Source organism: Macrosteles quadrilineatus, unplaced genomic scaffold (assembly GCF_028750875.1).
Source record: "Macrosteles quadrilineatus isolate MER2022 unplaced genomic scaffold, UCM_ALF_1.0 Scaffold_3__2_contigs__length_128488019, whole genome shotgun sequence".
NCBI lineage: Eukaryota > Metazoa > Arthropoda > Insecta > Hemiptera > Cicadellidae > Macrosteles > Macrosteles quadrilineatus.
Genome location: NW_026542596.1, coordinates 19,008,434 through 19,029,731, shown reverse-complemented (window position 1 = coordinate 19,029,731; position 21,298 = coordinate 19,008,434). Strand labels below are relative to the sequence as shown.

The window sequence follows — 21,298 nt, the reverse complement described above, 5'->3', positions numbered from 1 at the left end:
TTGTTGCCAAATTTCTGGCGCAGGCTTGCTAATAGATACACATACACAGCACAAATTTAAAAAATGCCAATCACAGCGCTGGAACAGAGAAACTTAAAAAACATGCCTCGTATTAATACATTTATTTATTTATATTACTATTTACACAATATTTACATCCGCCTTCATCTTGGAAACTGGAACAACAAAATTATTTGAAAACTGATTAGTATAAGATATTATAAAGTGTTAAGATAAAAAACCAATGATACTTTTTGAATACTATACAATAATGAATAGTATAATGTTACGTTTAATTGTAATGTCATACCATACTCATACATCCTGCCTGTATTAGTCAGTTCTGTAACGTACTAACGTACTCGGTCACTCCATTCTGGCCTTTAACTTCGGTCTTCGGTAACGAAACGAAGTTATACAATGGCGTTACTGTCACTCAGACCCAGACAGCCAGTGTCACTTCACTGTGTAACTGCGGTGCCCGTTCCGAACCAGCAAAGAGTTACAGAGTACACAGTGACAGTTGACAGTAACGTATTTTTGTAACTGCAGTGCACGTTCCGAGCAAGTTAAGAGTGCCCGAGCACGTTACGTTACAAGTTCCAAAAATAATAGGGAGTCTGATGTAACCTATTATGGTCGTAACAGTTACATTTCAGTAATATGGTTACTTATCCTATTACGTTAAATAACGACCATCTCTATTTTTTTTTACTAGTTTGATAGTGTGATTAGTGTGAAGTGTGATAGGATAATGGCGGAATGGCGCTGGCGCTGGCGCAATTGTAGAACACTATAACAGCCTAATAGCCTAAATGGTTGAATGTTTAATTAGGAATATTATTAGTATTAGTGTAAAATAACAATGTATTGTGATGATGTGGGCATGGGCAGCCTAATATTGAACCGGTGTTTTAAAGAATCTGCAGTGTCCGTTTTTTAATATGATAGGCCTAGGCCAAGGCCTAGTTTAATTTTCCAAAACTAGCCTAGATAACAGTTTAAATTAGGATCAAAGTAAAAAGGTTTGAAGGGCTGGAAGCTGTAATGTTTACTTAAGTTAGTACCAAATAAATTATTGTCTAAGCCTACTAAGAGTGGCGGGGATTGAATTCTTATTATAAAAAATGGAACATTTATGCAGGCTTTGCGGGTCCGAAGAAGGGATCAAAGTAGACATTTTTGAACATGGATCTGATCGTGCAAAGAAGATCAACAACGTTTTGCCTGTTACTGTGAGTTTACTTTAAGAATTTTTGATATGTGTAAAAAGCCATCCATAGACTTGGCAGTTAAGAGAATAGGCACCCCTAAGTTAAATACAAGTTGCCAGCCTGTGGCCTATTTTGAATAGAAGTAGGCCTAGCTAAAGTTAAGCTATCTCTAACTTAAATCAGATGACTGCTTGTCATTAACTTAGCATAGGCTAGGGATGAGCATTGATAGGGGGTACACTTCCATATCTGTTGGCACAAACAACCGGATGAGTAGCCTAGGCCTAATATTGATAATTCAATCCAATCGTTTAGTTAGTTAGGTTAGGTTAACCTTACCTAACTAACCAAATTGGTGTGAACCTGGCAATAACTAGTGCAGGCGCCATAAAAAATCTATTGCTGGCCGTTTTGTGGAAAAATACGGCCACGAAACATATTACCGATCATGTCTACAGATAGAGGACACTTTAACGGACACGACAGTATCAACATCATGTACCTGGCGAGTAAGTTAGGGGGGGGGGGGTAAAATCAGCAATAAGTAATGCGCGCGACATGTATCGCGGACATATTTTTCCACAAAACAGCCAGCAATAGATTTTTTAAGGCGCCACAACACCTCAAACTCCAAACGTTCCGCAGAGAACATGCATTATATCAGAATAATATCATGGCAATTAAGTTATCCATACTTAGCCTAATAATATGACCAGTGGGAACCTAGGCTAAGATGTTGTTGGCTTTTGATCAGCGGAGGAATTTTGTTGAGTTTGTGGGAATGATCAGTCCGGACCAATCATCTGTACTTTTGTTGTTATTATTTATTCGGAAGTTGATAAGTTATGTACCCTACGGTTTTGTTCTTATTGATAATGAGGTTTATATTTTCACAGGCTGTTGTTGCTTGATCAATTGTTGATTTTATTAAATTAATATTGTCTGCTTGACGATTTGTTGGAACAACAACAGTGGTGTCGTCGGCAAAAAGTATAGGTACATTTTAGGTCACTGTCAAAACTAAAGGGGAGGCTGTTTATGTACCGGTACCTATATGATGAAGAGGAAGGGGCCCAATATGGATCCTTGGGGAATTCCTCTTGATGTTGTTCTAAGAGATGATTTAGTGGTGTAAATGGTGTTATGGTGTTGACTTTCAATTTCTACATATTGGCATCTGACTGTCAGATAACTGTTATCCATTCTAGGGATTTGCCTTGAGTTGGATATCTAACTTACATGCTGATTAATTTAGTTCTGAGGATATCCCAATCAAGAGTGTTGAATGCTTTCTGTAGATCAAGGAAGATTCCAGAGGCATTTTTCTTTCTTCCCAGATATCGGTGATGTGAGTGACTAATTTTGAGATTGCAGTAGGCCTAGTGGTGCTGAGGGTCTTCCTGAAGCCATGTTGGCATACGGAGAGGAGGTTGATGGAGTCCAGGTGCGTAATAATTTGATTGTATATTGCTGCTAGGAGTTTGGAGATAACCCGCAGATTAGGAATTGGCTTATATTTGTTTAAGGGTCTCTAGCTTCACCTTTCTTATATATCGGATGAGTTTTAGCAATTTTGAGTTTTTTTTGGGGGGAATTTTGGCCTGTAATATTTACTCATTTATTATATAGGCTAGGCCTATCTAATTGGTTTCCTTAATTCTTCCTGGCAAAATTTCAACATTTTTCCTGTTATTGTGTCAAAGCCTGATGAGTTATTTGCCTTTAGGCTCTTGAAAGATTGTCCAGTTCTTTTCAGTTATGGAATTAAAGGTATGCAATGCTGGTATTTCGTTGGTGTGGTCAGGCATTTGTATCTGAAGTTCTATCCAGGTTTGGAGTGGAGAGGGCAAATTGGGTAAAACTAGTCAACGTTCTAAAAAAAATATTTTTTTCCAAAACTTTCGTTTTTTAGTGCTGATTCCAAAAATTATGATTAATTTTTTGCGGAAACGTCCCGTTTTCCCAGAAAATAGGAAAAACGGGAAAAATCTTTTTTTGCTCAAAAGCCATGTTGTGGGTACTCAAATTGTGCGGAATTTTCTCCTGAATAAGAATATGTAATGTTTATTACTATAAAGTCAAATATCACCGGAAAAGCAGCCGCATAGCGCTAGCATTGAGGGTAACTCTAAGCCATTGTAGAATGCAGGCTTTATTTTGGGTTAGGATTAATTAGTTTAGGTTAAGTTAGGTTAGGTTAAGTTTTTTTAGGTTAGGTTTTGGGTAAGTAACATGAGTAAGTTATTGTAAGTAAACAAACCAAAAATTGTGGAATGCGTGCTTTAAGTTATTTTAGGTTAGGTTTTGGGTAAGTAACATGAGTAAGTTATTGTAAGTAAACAAACCAAAAATTGTGGAATGCGTGCTTTAAGTTATTTTAGGTTAGGATTGGTTAGGTTAGTTTAGTTTATCAATAACATGAGTAAGTTATTGTAAGTAAACGAACCTAATGTTACCAAACCTAACCTAAAATAAAGCCCGCATTCCACAATTTTAGGTTCGTTTACTTACAATACTCATGTTATTGATAAACTAACCTAATCTAACCTAGCCAAACCAAACTCAACCTAACCTAACCAAACTGAACCTAACCTAAACTAACTGAACCTAACCTAAACCAACCTAACCTAACCAATCTTAACTTAACCTAACCTAACCAATCCTAACCCAAAATAAAGCCCGCATTCTACAATGGCTTAGAGTCACCCGCAATGCTAGTGCTATGCGGTGGTATATAAGTAGCCAGCGGCCGCTTTTCCGGCAATATTTTACTTAATATTACATATTCTTGTTCAGGAGGAAATTCCGCACAATTTGAGTACCGGTACCCACAACATGGCTTATGAGCAAAAAAAGATTTTTCCCAGTTTCCGGGAAAACGGGACGTTTCCGCAAAAAATTAATATCATATTTGGAATCAGCACTAAAAAACGAACATATTGAAAAAAAAAAGTTTTTTTTAGAATGTTGACTGGAATTTGATAGTTGTACCGCAAAGGTATTGTTAAAAATATTACAGATGTGGTAATGTTCGGAAATGGTTTCATTGTTAATATATAGGGCGATGTTGCTTTTTCTTGCAGTTGTTTTATTGCGTTCTGTATTAATGATATTCCAGATTTCTTTGCTCTTATTATATCAGCTTTACGCATTCAGTTTTGATTGTGCATTTTTCTGTTATTTATGATATCACGATCATGTGCTGCCTTGTGCTGTAAAAAATTTACTTTATCCTGGATCAGACCAGTGAGTTGGTAGGCTATCTATCCTGCGCCTCTTGTAGATTGCCTCTTAGGGTGTAGGTGTGGTCATTCCAAATACTGTAGGCCTACTATTAAATAGTATTGTCGTTGTCTTAGGCATGGTTTCATCAATAATAAGTTGAAAAGTTGTTAGAAAATTGTTGTAGGTGTTGTCTATTGTTGTTTCCCTTCTCATACCGCTCCAATCAATCTTGTGCAATTTTTTTTTAGTCTATTTAAATTTTGATTTGAATAGCTTCATATAGATTTGTATGTAGCTCCAGAGTATTCCAATTTATAATAACTATTAATTTCACAGGTTTGGAGGTGATGGTCTGATATCATGTTGTTATGCGTATTTACCTTGATATTTGCTCTTTGGATATTTGTGTAGAACCCGTCAATGCTACTGACTGTAGTAGGCGTGATTCGTGTGGCTGAAAGGGAATAGGCATAGCATCTATGTTGAAGTAATAAGTCGTTGAGTTCTTTTACGCGTAGTTCCGTGTCGTCAGCCCTCAGAATATTAAAATTTGTGTCACCGAAGATGACAATTTTGCTTTAAGTTTTACTACGGTACCGGTATATGAAGCAGAACATTTTAAAGTTTGTTGAGGAAGCTATCAGTGCTTGCCACTCTCATTGTGGCTGTTTTGGTGTGTTTTAGGCCTAATTTACAGCATAGGGTACCTAGGTACTCTTTGCTTGTTGTTTACCTAAGCTACTAACTTGACCAAAGATGGTAGGCTATTCCTAGCTTGAAATAGGCCTCTGGCCCACTTGGCTTAGGCTACTTGCATCGACATACCTAGAAGCCTACTAAATTTAGCCGTTCCGCAGAGAACATGCATTATATCAGAATAATATCATGGTAATTAAGTTATCCATAGCCTAATAATATGACCAGTGGGAACCTAGGCCTAGAAGTTAGTAAACTGTAATGTATAACTTATATCATTGGAAACTAGATTTTTACCTGTTAGAACAATGGTGCAGAGTATTCTGCAGTGACAAAAGTTATTGCCTGAAGTGAAGAAGCTTTAGGCCTACGTACTGAAAAATGCAGTACTTGGTGAATCATATTAAACTGAAGTGACAATTGAATTAAGGGCCTCACTAAAATAATAACTTCTTATAAAGTTATCCAACATAATAATCGTTGCCTCCCACAGTCATGAAAACGTCATCATAGTCTTCCGCGATCGCAGCAAAAGCCTGGACACCTTCCGCAGTTTGTAGACATTATCGTTGTCTCCCATGGTCATAAAAATGTCAAATTAGTCTTCAGCAATCGGCGACAAAAGCATGAATTTTTTGAGTGTGTGAACTTTGCGGACGCGTTTTATAATATAGCTTGATTTTCTCGACTTTGTGCTCAATATCTCGGTCTTCTAAATCTCGAGCTAGGCTCGATAATCAAGCCGCTGTTGTTCGCACACCTCTACAGATTATAAATATAGTTAATTTTCGTCTATCTTATGTCCTGAGTAATGTGGGCGGAATGTTTGCTCAATTGCAAAACGTCATTTTACTTACACAACCTAGGTGAGAATTCATCTAAATTACCAGAAGCCTATTAGCATATGAGGTTATTATTAGCCTACCTATATATATATCCCTCCGACACGCGTCATAAAAACGACGCACAACACACTTTGTGTAGGGTCACGCGTCACTTTTAAGACGCACAAACATCGTTTACGGCGAAGGCTCTATGACTGACTGTATCAGATTGAACTGGATCGAGTTAGGTATCGTTCTTTCCGTAATATTCTAAGCTTTCTCCAGAGGTCTGTCTCTAAGCGCTATTCATTTTAGTTCCGAAAATATTGTAGCAGACAGCTGACGTGCGTGTATTTGTAAACAGCTAGGTTCCCCCGGACCGATGACTGATGTGTTTTATTACGTTTATCATTGTTTTAGTGTTAAAAATCAAAAGTAGTGATATACGTGGTGCATTATAAGAAGATTTAAGTGGTTTTGAAGTGCTGGTTGATGATCCTGAAGAAGTAGGTAGTGATATTGATGTAAATTATCAGCCAGATTCCTAGCTATGGTTAGGCTATGCATTCTTAGCTAAACGCTATGTACTGAAATCCGTTTTTCGCTCATAACTTATTTATTTGATAACTTACCTCGCTATATGATTATATATTTGTAATCCTCATTAAATTTAGAACAAAGTGGCTATTTTCAAATATTTATAGGCCTATAATTTATACAATTTCATTGAGCGCGAACTTATTTTTTTTTTGAAAATTTTCGAAATTATATTTTTTTTTTACCTAAAAATTTTTTTTTTGAAAAAATGTTCCTTATGTTTTATATATAATATTGAAGCCCATGATTTTCCAAACAAAATGGTATATAGAACATTAGAATTGACATTGTTTTAAGCTTCTCAGATCCGTTTTAATAAAACCTTGCAAAGGGGCCAAAAATAGGTGGACATTAAGGCCTAAACTATGGACACTCGGAGGGATATATAATATAGGTGCCTTTGTGAAAATTTTTAATTTTTATATATAATTTTCTTAATTTATGACATGACCTCCTAAATCGTAATATGGTCAACCATCATTTGTAACACAAATTAATATTAAGTACTAAGTTAGCTGATCAAATATACATTTTTTATGGAGGGTTGTCATCGACAGTAGGCGTTGGGCCTAATATGGCGTCACTTTACTCTTTCACTATGCCGCTAATACAAATGGTATTATGGTAACACAAATGGTATACCAAATAGTGGTGATGAGGTACATAAACTTGAAGAGGTTATGAGAAGAGGATAGGTAGCCAAATGTTGATTACAGTAATTAGTCTTAGCTTCTAACATGATTCTTAGTCAATAATGTTCCCGTTAAAATAAATTTTGCCGTGTTAATAATATAAATGGATTTGGCTGACTATAGTCCTTATTCAGGCATGTAAGGATTATTAGGTAATTCTTTATGCAAATTCGAGACCGCATTACAGTAAGTTCTTTGAAGGTGGGTTGGATTAGGCTTGTAAAGTTTAGGTTATAATTAACTGATTTGTTAGTTTAAATGTTATCTCTTGACTGTTGACCTAAACTTAAACCTTACCTAACCTACCTTCAAAGGATTTAAGTAGTGTAATGACGAATTTGCATAAAGAACTACCTACCAATCCTTACATGCCTTTTCTGACATCAAAAAGAATATTTGCAGAAGGTTAGGTTTGAACAGATTTTTACTGGTTTTTAGGTGAGTGCACCACACTTTTGAGGTCTTTTTCCACTTTAAATAATTTCCCACAGATTTTTTTGTTGTATTGACAAACTCTGATTGCCACGGGTCCCCTAGATGTCGTAACCTTACGTAACAATGATTTCTCCTTATGTATTTTGAGTGCACTATGCATTTTAGGTCTTAAGTTTATATTAAGTACTAGCAGAGTACCCGTCCTTCGTACAGTCCAAAAAAGTATCAAATGCTTACGGTATTGCAGTTATACCCGATCTTTGCGTTTGCGATGTGAGAAAACACGGTTTGAGAAAATTTGCTTCCTCAAATTTAGGGTATGCGATAGTATTACACATCTAACGTAGCCATAATGTTCTACTACCGTACTTCACCTACAAAATAGAGAAAGATAGATTATTAAAAATTTGAAAATATCATAAATTATTCATGAAATTAAAAACATAAACATAACTGTAAACAATCCTACTTTGACAGTTCTCATTGTGTATCACAGTTTTTTGTTGCTGCTTAGTTCAAATTAGCTGTTTTCATAAAATGAAAAAAATAATAGTGCTGCACCCTGTTGGTACGCTAAATCTTATAAATTTTTAATGGTTTTGCATATCATAGAACCCACTCTTTTAGTTGAAACAGCTGGCTAAATTCTTTAATTGCCTTTAAATATGAATACACTCATAAAGTTAACATGGGGAACTGCAGAGCCACTGGGGCGGAGCCCAGAAGGATTTTTGAGATAAGAATATGCCTATATGTTAATCGGGAATGTGAGCTATCATCATGCCAAATTTCAGCCCAATCCGACCAGTATTTTTCGTGTATACTTGTCACAAACATACATACATCCATACATCCAAACTTTCTCATTTATAATATTATATAAGTAGGCTTTGTACAAAAATTATTTAAAAATCCAATGTGTCCGTGGTCAAGAAATTTACTTTAGTTAGGCTTACCTAACTAATTTGGGCCTAGCGAAAATTGACCTCAAGTAACATTTTTTAGTTATATTATATTCTTTATAAAATACGTCAACTTTTTTTTAGTTTTATCTCATGATTTCTTTGATTTTTTTAGGTGCTGGAACACGATTCATTCCCTAAACAAATTTGTCACCACTGTTCATACAAGGTTGAGCAGTTTTATGAATTTTACATCAATTCAAGTAAAACTCAAGAAATGCTAAGGAACAAGGTTCCTTGGCTAAAAGGCAAAAAGGTATGTTTCATCATTTATTCTACCGTTAACTTCCATCTTGGCATGTTTTAAACAGTAGTAACTTGCCAAAACATGTTTCGATATAGTACTAACAAAACATTGTCATCCAAGCAGTCAAAATAATCTTCAGTCCTATTCATGAGGCACATTAAATTGTGATTAAACTAAAACTAAACTATGGACCTGAAAAGAAAAAATTACATGTTTTTACAAAGCTGAATATTAATATACAAAGAAAAAGGTGTAATTGCCAGGCTACAATAAAATATGAATAAGAATATTTATTTTAGCCTACGTCCCTAGGGTTCCTTCCACAAGGATTACACTTGGGTCCTGTCCATTTCACCTTTTTCTAAATTAGGTATAGGACATTGTGGACCACCTGAATAAAAAGTCTGATTTTTGCCGTTGACATCCACTTTACCATCTCTTTTAGCAAATTTCTCATATAGGGAATAAGCTATTACTGTAGGTCTCATGGTAAGACCTGTACCCGAGGCCGATTTACTTTTTCATTTTGAGATCTAGAGGCCAAAACACCACCCGTTCAAATTCCTATATATTTATCTATGTATCCGTTAGCACGATAACTCAAAACAAATAAATGATCCGATTTTGATGAAATTTTGTACAAACTTGTAAACCTACGTTTATTTGAATGATCGGACCATAGGGAAACGGGGTTTAGCGTGGAGGAAATTGGTTTTTCTTTTGGACACTCAAAACATAAAATTTCTCAATTTCCCTCTAGACCACTCCAAAGAGCTCAAAAAACAAATAATTTAGTATATGAAAGTTTTTTTGTACGGTTTCAGTAGGCCTACTGGTTACAGAAAAATCTAAAAAAATTAAATTTTAAATTCCCATGTTATTTTATGAAGAATAAGTAAACTGTTTTGGTGTGGTGGTTGTTTTTTGATATATTTTGATCAATCTTAGCAAATCTATTTATTTTTTACTAAGCTATTGTTTTACAAAAAACACGCTTTATTAGGCCTACCCTCCCTATAGTAGCAAACCTAGGAACTCGTTAAACCTAATGTTATTGAAATAGATTTAATTGACAATCAAATCAGGCAAATGGAAATTCACTTAGCCTGCAGGTTTGCTGCGGCAGTTGTATTTTTGTTATTTATTTATTCATTCCAAAGGACATCTTCATTTTTACACAACGAATGAATGAAGTACAAAACCTCATAATGGCTGATTGGTAACATTTACAAGAAGCAAAAAGGACAGTTAAGTATAAATTAGTGATGGTCGGATCCAGATATCAGACTACCGGATCTGCCGGCACCCGATCGGATCCAAAAAAATTCCGGATCTTAGGCTGGATCCGGTTTTGATGAATCCGATTTTCCCGATTTTTTTACTACCAAAAAGCTGTCTGTATCCATGTACAATTTGATTTTTTACTAACAAAAAGCTGTCTATATCCATATACAATGTACGATTCTTTTACTAACAAAAAGCTGTCTGTATCCATCCATGTACAAGACTATCTGTGTAGGTGTACAAGAAGACTATATGAGTCTATGTACAAGAAAATAAGGCAACTTTAAATCAGCAACAAGTTTTATTAAATCCAAACTACTTAATGGTTTTTCTTCTTTCAATTATTTCCTATGAGTACATTTTTTTACTTTTACTACCAGATCCGGTATAAGGTCTTAAATAAAACCGCTTACCACTTTTATTTTTCATCTTGCAGGCAGGCACATTTAGGATTTTTTTCTTTTTCCAAAAAAGTTTTTTCTTTCTTATTTGTTTTTTAACTTTTGAAGTCTGCCCTTTTCCCCAACCAAATTTCGCTTTAGTTTTCATTATGTTAGTAACTGCTCAGGCGGCAGCTCTCTCACCAATACTAGAGTCTGAAGCTTTTACCCTTTTGCAAGCTAATAAGCTGTCAGGCACTGGTCTAATTTTACTATCCTTCGATCTTGAGTATGCTATATCGTGGTTTTTGCATGCAGTATCCAATTTATTTATGCCTGGATCACCTCTTGCTAATCTCTTCCTTAAATTTTTTCAAGGTCCACAGTAATGATATCCAGGTATGTGAAGTTCTACAGGTAAAATACCCTGTGTCTGTGTACAAGAAGATTATCTGTGTCCATACAGGGTGAATAAAAAGTCAAGACACCCCATCTAATATTTGATAAGTTAGAACACAGTTGGGGCACAATAGTCTTCTTGTACACAGACGCAGAGTATTTCACCTGTAGAACTTCACATACCCGGGGCTATCAGAACTGTCGACCTAGAACGAATTGAAGGAAGAGATTAGCAAGAGGTGATCCAGGCATAAAAAAATTGGATGCTGCATGCAAAAAAAAACCACGATATAGCATACTCAAGCAAGATCGAAGGATAGTAAAATATACACAGATGCCCTTTTGGTGGTCGTGCGAACTTAGCACAATGTTTCATTTTTTGATTTCGAAAATATTTAGTGTCCCCCAAAAATGAGGGATTTTGGGCTCAACTGGAGATTATTCTATATATAAGATATATAAACCTTTAAACATTAGGCCTACCAATTTAATTTTAAACGGTATGATTTAAATTGTTACTAGAGGTCGTCCAGTGGTCGAAAACTCTACCAAAAATAATTAATGTACAGACTTCTCTATTTTATCTCCACACTGTAAATCAAACATGTGATTGGAATTTCTTCCATTTGTTTTGATTTTCTGTATACATTTTGTTGTTATTTCCTCGCCACCATGGCAGCCCATAAGATCCATGTTAATTTTTTAAGTTTTCAAATTCATTTTTTGTGCTTATTTTTGAGCCTATTCTAATTTATAAAGGGATTCTGCACATCTACAGGAAAAAGATCCGGATCCGGTACCGACATTTTATTGGATCTGCCCATCACCAGTATAAATATATGCTATAGTACACAAACTATTGGGGATAGGTCAAACTTAAATTATTAATGGTTACTGTAATAATGTATTTTAGATTAATAACTGTAAAAAGGCTAATGCAGGACTAAGAGATTGACTAAAACAAATGGTTAATAAACTATAGCCAAAAACAATAACCAATTTATTACTAACAGACACTCATAAATTCAATTTGATTTGATGATAACAACAACAAACTCTTCTGCTTCTAAATGTCTTAGTCGCCTTGACTCAGGTGCTCTGCTCTCTGAACAGCCTGAAGATGGATTATAGTTAGGCAGATATGGGCCGCTCTCTCCTTTTACTGTCCTGAAAAAACTGGCCTTTCTGACTGCTTGTTAGACAACACAACTACTCTATCTCATGTAAATTCCATTTGTTATCTGGATGTCATTTCCTCTTCTGAACTCTCTCCTGGTGCACATATTAACTTCATTATCTGCAAAATATCGTGCATTCTCGGATTTCTCGTCAGAAGGGTTAGAGTAAGTCTGAGCTTTGTTGTTGTAAGGCATGTTTATACTGCTCTCTTTAGACCAGTTATGGAGTACAGAAGTATATGCTAGTTTGGTTACAAACATTTTTCTATTAAATTTGTTTTAACTCTAGAGAAAACATGGACCAAATATTTATATTAAAAAAGTTCAAACTATTCTGTTCCTACAACATAGGTATCCTTTGACGTTTCACATTAAAAAGGGCTACTAGTTTTGTTCTTCATTATTTTATTTTGTGTTATAAAACAACCTAAGCACCTTTTTACAGGAGGACTGTTGTATCCTTCCTACGAATATCCATTGATAACATTTATAAACCATTACCTTTTCAGGTGACCCGCAAGCCTGTCATGGTTCCTCCAATGGTGACAGTCCCTAACCATCTAGTGAATGTAGTGGCTCCTCAAGCAGACAAAACCATTCAGTTAAATGGAGAAGGTGATGAAGATTATGCAATTGTGATTGATGACTCTCCCAATGATGATTCTACCAAGTAAGCTTTGAAGGGGTCAGCATACATATATAACAATTTGAACAAATACTAGAGGTGTGCGCGGATATCCAAAATTTTGGGTCGGTTTCGGTTCGATTAGGATATCCGTAACCAAACCGAGCCCTAATTTGATTATCTGATACTATCCGTGAAATATCCGACATTTCCGAATAGACTGTATATAATGTCGTTTGAGACAGAGGTAAAAATATTCATAAGGTTACTTAAATCATCATTAGTTTCCCGCAACGTATTATGTTAATTTTTTTTGTTTTTTTTTTTACTGTCAAAGAAAATCGAGTAGGTATAGGCTATATTGTATTTTTCTTCAGTTTAGCCTAAATTTTTATTTTTTATCCTTTGTATTTAGCAGCTTGCTTGTGATAGAGGAAGAAGGATGTAATTTATTAAGTAAATTATCTTTTAAATAATTGAAGAGACCAGTTAAAATGTAGTTCGGATTCCACTATAAACTGCAGGTCCCTTAGTTGCCATTAGCTGTATTGGCTATTAATTAACAGCTGAGTCTAAGGAATATGTCGGCCTTAGTCAATAACAAGATTACAAGATTGTGCCATTCATCCTACACTCATCTCCATTCATACTTGGCTTAAAATACCTACTTTGTATGGTCTCCATTTCAATTAAAAGTATTGAAGTATTAATTTTTGTCTCAATTAATTGATTTGATTCTATATAACAAATTGTTATTTCTATTGTCAATACGATGCTATTTTTTCAGCGGCGCAGGTAGTGAAAATACGGGAGATGAAGAGTCAAACAAGACTCTAAACAAACGTAAAAGAACTAAATCCAAATCCTTATGGGAAACGAAAAAAAGGAAGAAAAGAAGCCGTAAACCTTGCAGGATTGCAGAAGTCTTTTCAACTAATGAAGAAGCTTATCAAAACTTGAACAACGAAAATGATCCCCTCCATCAATCTCTGGTTGAAAGTATGAAGAATAAGTCATTGAACAATATCGTTGAAAATAGCTCCTGCACTGTCAACAGCCCCAAAAGTGACCGGAGTGTTGAAAAGGGAATACTGACGGATGACAATACTGATAATACTGACAATATAGCTTTACCAAAATATATCTTGACCACCAAACTACCTCGCGTGGGCAATATTTATACCTGTGAGAGATGTGGTACAACGTTCCTTAATCCACAAGCCGTTACCAAACACAGATGTGGCAACCAAAGTCAAAGTCCAGTCCGAGAGGAGAGGTAAGCAAGCCTCTTACGTCAGACCTGACAATCATACTGTGTAAAAGATTTTAGCGTAGGATTTTTAATAAACCCATTTTTATTATTTTTTTATATTTAGAATTACAGTAGAACCTCTTGTAACCTTAATTAGGGGAAGGGAGGTCATTTTGGATGATTTAAATCTTAATTTAAAATTAAGGCGGTTTCTTCCATTGAAAGTGAACATAATAACATAACTAAAGCACATGTTAAATTGATACAACACTTTCAATAACTAAAACTTAGACCTCATGTACAAATATTTACATGTAGATTAATTTTTAATTTTCAAATTCATTTTCTAGAAATAATATCTTGCCTCCGCTAGTAACAGGTTAGCTGGTGTCTGTTTCCATCTTGCAGGTAGAGGTTGGAAATCAGTTTTAGATGTTTAAAATCTTACAAGAAGGTAGCGTGTTTGTAGTTTGCTTTTTTAGCAGCTAAACTTAATCCTGAATCCTCTACCACCCTTCCTCTTTCTCTTTTTTTTTGTCTACGACACATTTAGTTAATCTAATCAGTATATCTTTTAAAAGGGTTTTTGTTTAAACGAAGGTTCTACTGTATTCCAATCAAAGCCAAATGATGAAAGTTACGTTTGAAAGAGTTATTTAAATTAGGATAGACTATTATGTAAGCACGGGTTTTGAATAATAGTTATTTTGTCATACTGCTGTGAACGGCTGTTTTCAAAATATGCAGAAAAAGTAAATTTATGGTGAACAGATTCAACTAGAATCAAAGATGTTGGCTGTTTATTATCAGTTTTGTCTCAATTTTGACTTTGGCCACTATTAACTGATAAATCAGTTTCTGTTATTAAATAAATCATCATATAGGCTTGTTATTAAAATTTACCTGTGGTATCATTGTGTCATTTCTAATTTCTCTACAGTTTAGGTAATACTAAATTATATTTTCACAACACTTTGGTCAATATTTAGACTAATTGAAAAGTTAAAATATTAAAGCAATTTGAAGTTTGAATTTTTATTGCATTAGGCAAGGTTATAGCCTAGGTTAGAGCGAATGTCATTTAAACTTTTATATTTATTCCTTTGACTATGTTGTTGTAAATTGGTGCATTTTGTTAACTTCAAAAAATGTTGCAGTATTATAAAAAGGTAGAGATCATCACATGGGCCATTATATCTACTTGCACTTGTTTTCAAAAGAGTCAATGTAGGAGGGACGAGGGAGTACCCCGAAAAAACCGGGAATAAAAAAAAACTTGTAGGCCTATACTTACAAATTATTTACACTGTTGCTTTGTTTCTGGGTCCTATTCCAACCATAGCACCTCTACTTATAACCAGTAATAATTGTCTTTGACAGAAAATTTAGGCCAGTATGAAGCTGTTGTTTCAAAGCTTGACAAGTTTCCACTTGCTGTTTTTTTATTATTTTATTGTCATCCAGATCCTGAAGAACAAACTTGGCAGCAACCCTTTCTCATTCCCTAATCTTCTTTTGAAATTCATTGAACTGATCTCCAAGATAATCCAGTTATCTCTGCTAGCTAATTGATCTATTTATTGACCTAGATCCCAAATTTGTTCCCTATTATTGTCATTTTTTTGTTGATGGATGTCCAGGACGAGGTTTGCGTACAATGGACCACAAACCACTCCATTTTTTTACGAGTAAACCACTCATACACTAGTTTTCCCCATAGTGTCATTTTTATAGTTTTAGCAACTTTTTTTAACTAGTAGAAAACCAAACCTCACAGCTGCATATTGTTCAATTTTACTTGTCATAAAAAAAACTGAAAGTTGGTGCCAACAAAAACTGTCACTATAGACAAACAAAACCAGCCAGCTCAACAGTAGCAGTGGTACCTACTTAAACTGGCATAAAGTTGTGCTATACACACCTATCTAAGTTTTACTATGTAAGTTTTGCCCATCGCAACATTATTCCAGTTATTTTTGGGTACCCCCTCATATGCTCTAGTGATGGATTTTGAAATTCATAAATATTGTGTCTTTAAATGTAGGTATGTATATGTCCTATTTTGTTTTAGTCATACCTCTTTGTAATACTTTTTTACACCATTTAAAGTATGTAAATAAAAGTTATTTGTATGTTTATTTTATAACTTGTTTTGTTTTATTAATTTCACTCCTGAAAAAATCTTATATTAATCCAATTTATTCAATCATACAAGTTAAAATATGTAGGAAATAATTGCCTAAACATAATATGATGATGAGTTACATTCAACTAAAATTTTATTTGTTAGAATATTTGGTTTGGATTTTAGTTTTTCTGCTTAAAAAGAAGTTTTATTTTTTAACACAGTTTGTCGTTGGTGTATTCACTAAATTAGGGTGCAAAATATGTCATAGGTTTTTGGTTATAGGGTTATACCCAGCGCTCGATTTGTAATAAATGGAGTGCCGGAACTGTAACCTATTTAATGTGATTTGTACCTATTTATGCCCATATTTTTTTACCGAAAGAGAGGTACCCCATTCCCGCACAAATCATTGAGCACTGGTTATATATACCATTGACTATTGGAGGTTATTCAGATCAAACAAGTGTTTTAAAAGTAATTCTTATTTACTAGGGGGTCAAGCCAAAAATATTTATTTTCAGTTAAAGAAGGCTATAACTTTAAATAGTACCTCCACTGTCGATCTCATATTGTTCAGATAAAGTTAGGTTGAGCTATAATACTAAATCTAGTGATGGGTCCGATTTTGATTCTTTGAAATTCCATTATGTTAAAACCTTTCCGACGGTCATGTAGACATCGTCATTGTCTCCCGCGATCACAGCAAAACACTAAATAGCCCACGGAACATCATCCTCTTTGCGATCATGACAAAATTCTGATAATTTCCTGCGGCCGTGTGGACATTGACATTGTCTCCGCTGTCTCGACAAACCCCTGCAGTAACAGAACTCAATCATTGTATTCCACGATTGCGGCCAAATCATGAACATCTCCCGTGGCCATATAGATATTATTGTCGACTTCCGCGTTTGCGGCTGGATTTTGATCACTACCCATGGTTGTTTGGACATCGTCATTGTCTCCCGTGGTCACGGCAAAATCCTGAATATGCCCCACAGTATCAGAAACATCATTGCCTTCTCCGATTGCAGCAAAATTTCAATAATTCTCTGCGGTCTTGTAGATATCATCCTCGTCTCCCATTGTCACAGAAATGTCATCATCATCTTCCACAATGGTGGCAAAATTTAAATCATTTTCCGCCACCATGTAGACATCATTCTCGTCTCCCACGGTCACGGAAACATTATCATCGTCTTTCAATGTCATGGCAAAATTTTTTATCATTTCCAACGGTTGTGTATACATTGTTATTGTCTCCTGCGGTTACAACAAAACCCTGAATAACTCACGCGGTAATGGAACATCATCATTGTTTTCTGCAATAGTGGCATTAGGTTTTATTTTCTGATTGCGCGGAACAACATTCAGAGATCTACACCTGGATCTTCGCAGAAGATTCAGGGAATCGGTATCAGAATCGACTTTGAGCGGTCGATTCTTTGAGCTCCTGATTCCAAAATCAAGAATCGATTTTTGGAATTGACCCATCCCTAACTATAACTATACCAAAATTGATATAGGTCAAAACTAGTTATCACTGTAACACACAATAAATAACTAAATTGGGAATATGGCCCAAGAAAGGCAGGGCTTACTGGAAATGTAGATAATATGACTATAAAACTATATTGCAATTTAAAAACACTCCAAGGGCAGCTATCTCAGAAAATGTCCATTTAAGGCTAAATTATGGCTTTTAGATTGCTGTGAAATTGAGACATTAGTGATCTAAAAGCAAAGAAATTCTATGTTATGGCTCTTGCATACAATATTGCCGGTGTCATTTTGTATTTTATCCTGGTTTAAACTACATCAATGCTTTTAATTCTCTTATGACGTGTGCATAGTAGTATAGGCCTATTCCAAAAACTAGGGTCTGAAGGGACTGGTTTCTATACAAGCACTAGTTTAGCCACCTTTGTCTCAGTCTGAAAATAAGCTCAAGTAGAAAAGAATTTGTGACTTATGTGATGAAAAAAAAATTTTTATACTGCACCATTTTAATAATGATTTGTTAACTAAATCGCAAAACAATAATTTTGCACATCATTTATCTCTACAAACAGGCTAAGAATGGTTCCCGTGTTATTTGGTTATTATAAGACCTAGTCTCACTATTTTTAATATGCAACATATAATACTCGTCGTAAATGCAAACTAAAATCAATAAAATATTGTTTCATTTACATTCGTACACATTTTAACAAAGGGTGATCTTGATAACTTATTGAAGTTAACCACGATAGATGATGACCTTTGATTGATTGTGCAGAATTAAACTGTATGCTTAGTCACTTTGTTGGCTCTTTACACAACCCACTTGCCTCAGAACATGTGCCTGAGGTGCCTGATAAACTGCAGCATCCTTCATAAGTGGTTATACTGGCGATTTTCCTCGCCTCAGTTAGCTCATAGATAAAACATGTTAGCTCCTCGCAGTTAAACAGAAGATGATGTGCAGTCTCCTAAAACTGCCTAAACCTCATTTAATGCTGCTCATTTTCATGCCTATTGTTCTCAAGTGCTCATAAGATGTTACATCTAGTAACCAAGGCATGTGATCTTTTTGAGTTTCCTCCTGTCTAACCACAAAATATTTCATGTAAACTATCTGAGACAGTAGCTTGCTTAACCAAAGATGCGGAAGCCTAATCATGTAAGAATTAAAAAGTAATTTTAAAGTTGTAAGAATTCTGTTTCTTTTTTTACATTGAGCTTGCATACCTGGAAATGCAGAAGTAGGTGGTGAAAGATTCCATTAAAATGCTATGGACCTTTGAGTCCTAAAGCTTAGGTTGTGTTTAGCTGCTTGTCAGCCTCTTCATCATAAATAATAAAAATGTCTTTATTAAGCGTTTCTCTGGTACACCAGCTTTTCAGAACAACTTGCGTCACTATGCTACATATCTTATTCAACAATCAAATATACATAGCAATTTGAAAATTTTTATAAAACAATTCAACATGTCAATTTGGCAGTTATACACATAGACAATCATCTTCTATCCCTGTTATCTAGGTATTCAGCAGAGGATTACATGTGAATCCGAACATAGGGGCGCTGTGGTATTGGCTTGGGCTAAAAAGCCAGACATTGCTAGTTCAAGACTGGCTTGTACTGTTATATCACTCAGTGGAAGTTTTGATAAAAAAAGGAAAAAATAACCCATTAGTGATTTTAAATCCATACTACACCATTTGCTAATTTTACCTCCCGTGTTTTCAAGGATTTTTTATGTGATGTGTGTAAACCATTAAAAATACTATGGTAAATATCTTGTGTTGATGGTGAAAATATATGTTTATAGGCCAATAGAGACCTCTCCACAACATCACCTGGAAGACCTTGAGAGAAACACAGTCACTTTTTACTATTGTAATGAGTGTAATGATGTGTTCACAAGGCAGTCACAGCTCATCTCACACAAGAAGAAGCACAACATTCAAACGGAGTCTTCCTCTGATGACAGTTTCAAACCTTTCAACAGACGTAAAAAACATCACAAGAAAATGAGACATAAACGAAGACTGTTAGATTCAAATCACCACAAGAACAACACATATGAGAAGACTGAATCTGACTGCATCAACTTGGATGCTGTCCAATCAAACATCACCAGACATTCCCTCCTGTCCTCCGACTCAGAATAAGTAGTCAAACTACATCACGATTTCGCAGGTCGAAAATCTTCTAAGAATAACTAAGTAAAGACTTTGGTTGAAAATGTTTATCAATAAGAGTATGAGTACCTATAATAGTTTTAATGTTTAAAAATGATGTGTAATCTCAGATTATTATGTTTGTTACTTTGATCATATTAATATGTATCTTAATCAATGTTGCACCAGTTTGTTAAATGTTTATTATTTTATCACTGTTTATTTATGTTATTTTTATTTAAATAGAATGTCAAAACTACTAACCTTAATTCGTCAATACATAGTAGTAAAAAATGTTACAGTACTACTATTATATAATATATAGCAGCCCAAAGTAATAACGCACAAATAAAGAATGTTCGGTGAATCAAAACGTAATTACTATGAGTGTAAAAATACAGTGTGTAAATTATGGTTTAAATTTTACTCGAGGAAAAATTCCTTTGTCGTTTAAATGTGGCATGAATATAATATAAAAGGTAACATTATTATTAAAGGTCAGGGGCAAATTATTTCATTAGGAGCTACTAAATATGAGTATTAGGAGTACCTACTTTTTTTACCACAAAGGAAATATAAAACACACTTTATTTCAGCTTCAGCTATATTTGATGCGTTTGCAGCCAGTTTGTCCACTCTTGTCATTACTTATTGGATTTCGATTAGCATTAGTCCTATTACTACTTCGTTCTAATTAAATTTAAATAACAAATTGAGTCCTTTATCCTAGTCAAAGACGAATTGAGGTTAACCTGTGAATTACTTTTAATAATTGGGGTAAGTGTAACCAGGGCAAGTATAACCACAGCTTATCATTTAAGTTTAGGTGCTGATTGTAAATTCAAACTCGAGGTTTGTATGTTTTTGTTAATCAGAAACAATGACACTAGCACTTATCGTAAAGAATTTTAATTGTTTTAACAATTTTTTAGTTACTTTTAATGATTCTATGTTGATTGGAAAAATCATTTATGTACAGAACATTTTATGTACAGAATAATTTATGTACAGAATAGTTTTAACAAATGTATCAATATTTTTGTTTTAATGTTTTTGTTATCTTAATGAAAGAAAAAAATATTTTTAATGGAAGAGTAAAACATTTTTTATAATAATTTTATGATGTTTTTTTTCTTATCACATTTTTCAGGGGGTGTATAGACTTGCAACAGCTTCATATGAGATTTTCAGTATTTCAATGGGTTATTGTAAATTATAGAAATACTGAAGAGAACTTCAGATTTAGTGACAATACTTTTTCCCATGGGTTTTAGTGAATTTCCCAATAAGCTTTTACCCTAGGTCTTATGGTAAGACCTCTGGACCTAGGATCGATTTACTTTTTTATTTTGATGTCCCTAGAGGCTAAAAACACCATCCCTTCAAATTCATATTTATCCTACTAATATTTATGATGTGTTCATCCCATGATTGATGATGAAATAATATTTTTGGCAGTGTAAAAGTATTGTAGTATTTTATTTTAACACGTTC

At 34.6% G+C, this 21,298-nt stretch overlaps 1 protein-coding gene across 1 annotated transcript; it reads left to right on the top strand.

Annotated features, from left to right (window-relative positions):
* Positions 1-762: 762 nt before the first annotated feature.
* LOC128990532 (uncharacterized) lies at positions 763-20,919 on the top strand. The gene is made up of 5 exons (XM_054412930.1): positions 763-1,235; positions 8,761-8,901; positions 12,643-12,803; positions 13,546-14,034; positions 19,453-20,919. The coding sequence occupies exons 1-5, from the start codon at positions 1,128-1,130 to the stop codon at positions 19,793-19,795; spliced, it is 1,242 nt and encodes a 413-aa protein (XP_054268905.1). The 5' UTR covers positions 763-1,127; the 3' UTR covers positions 19,796-20,919.
* The last annotated feature ends 379 nt before the right edge of the window (positions 20,920-21,298 follow it).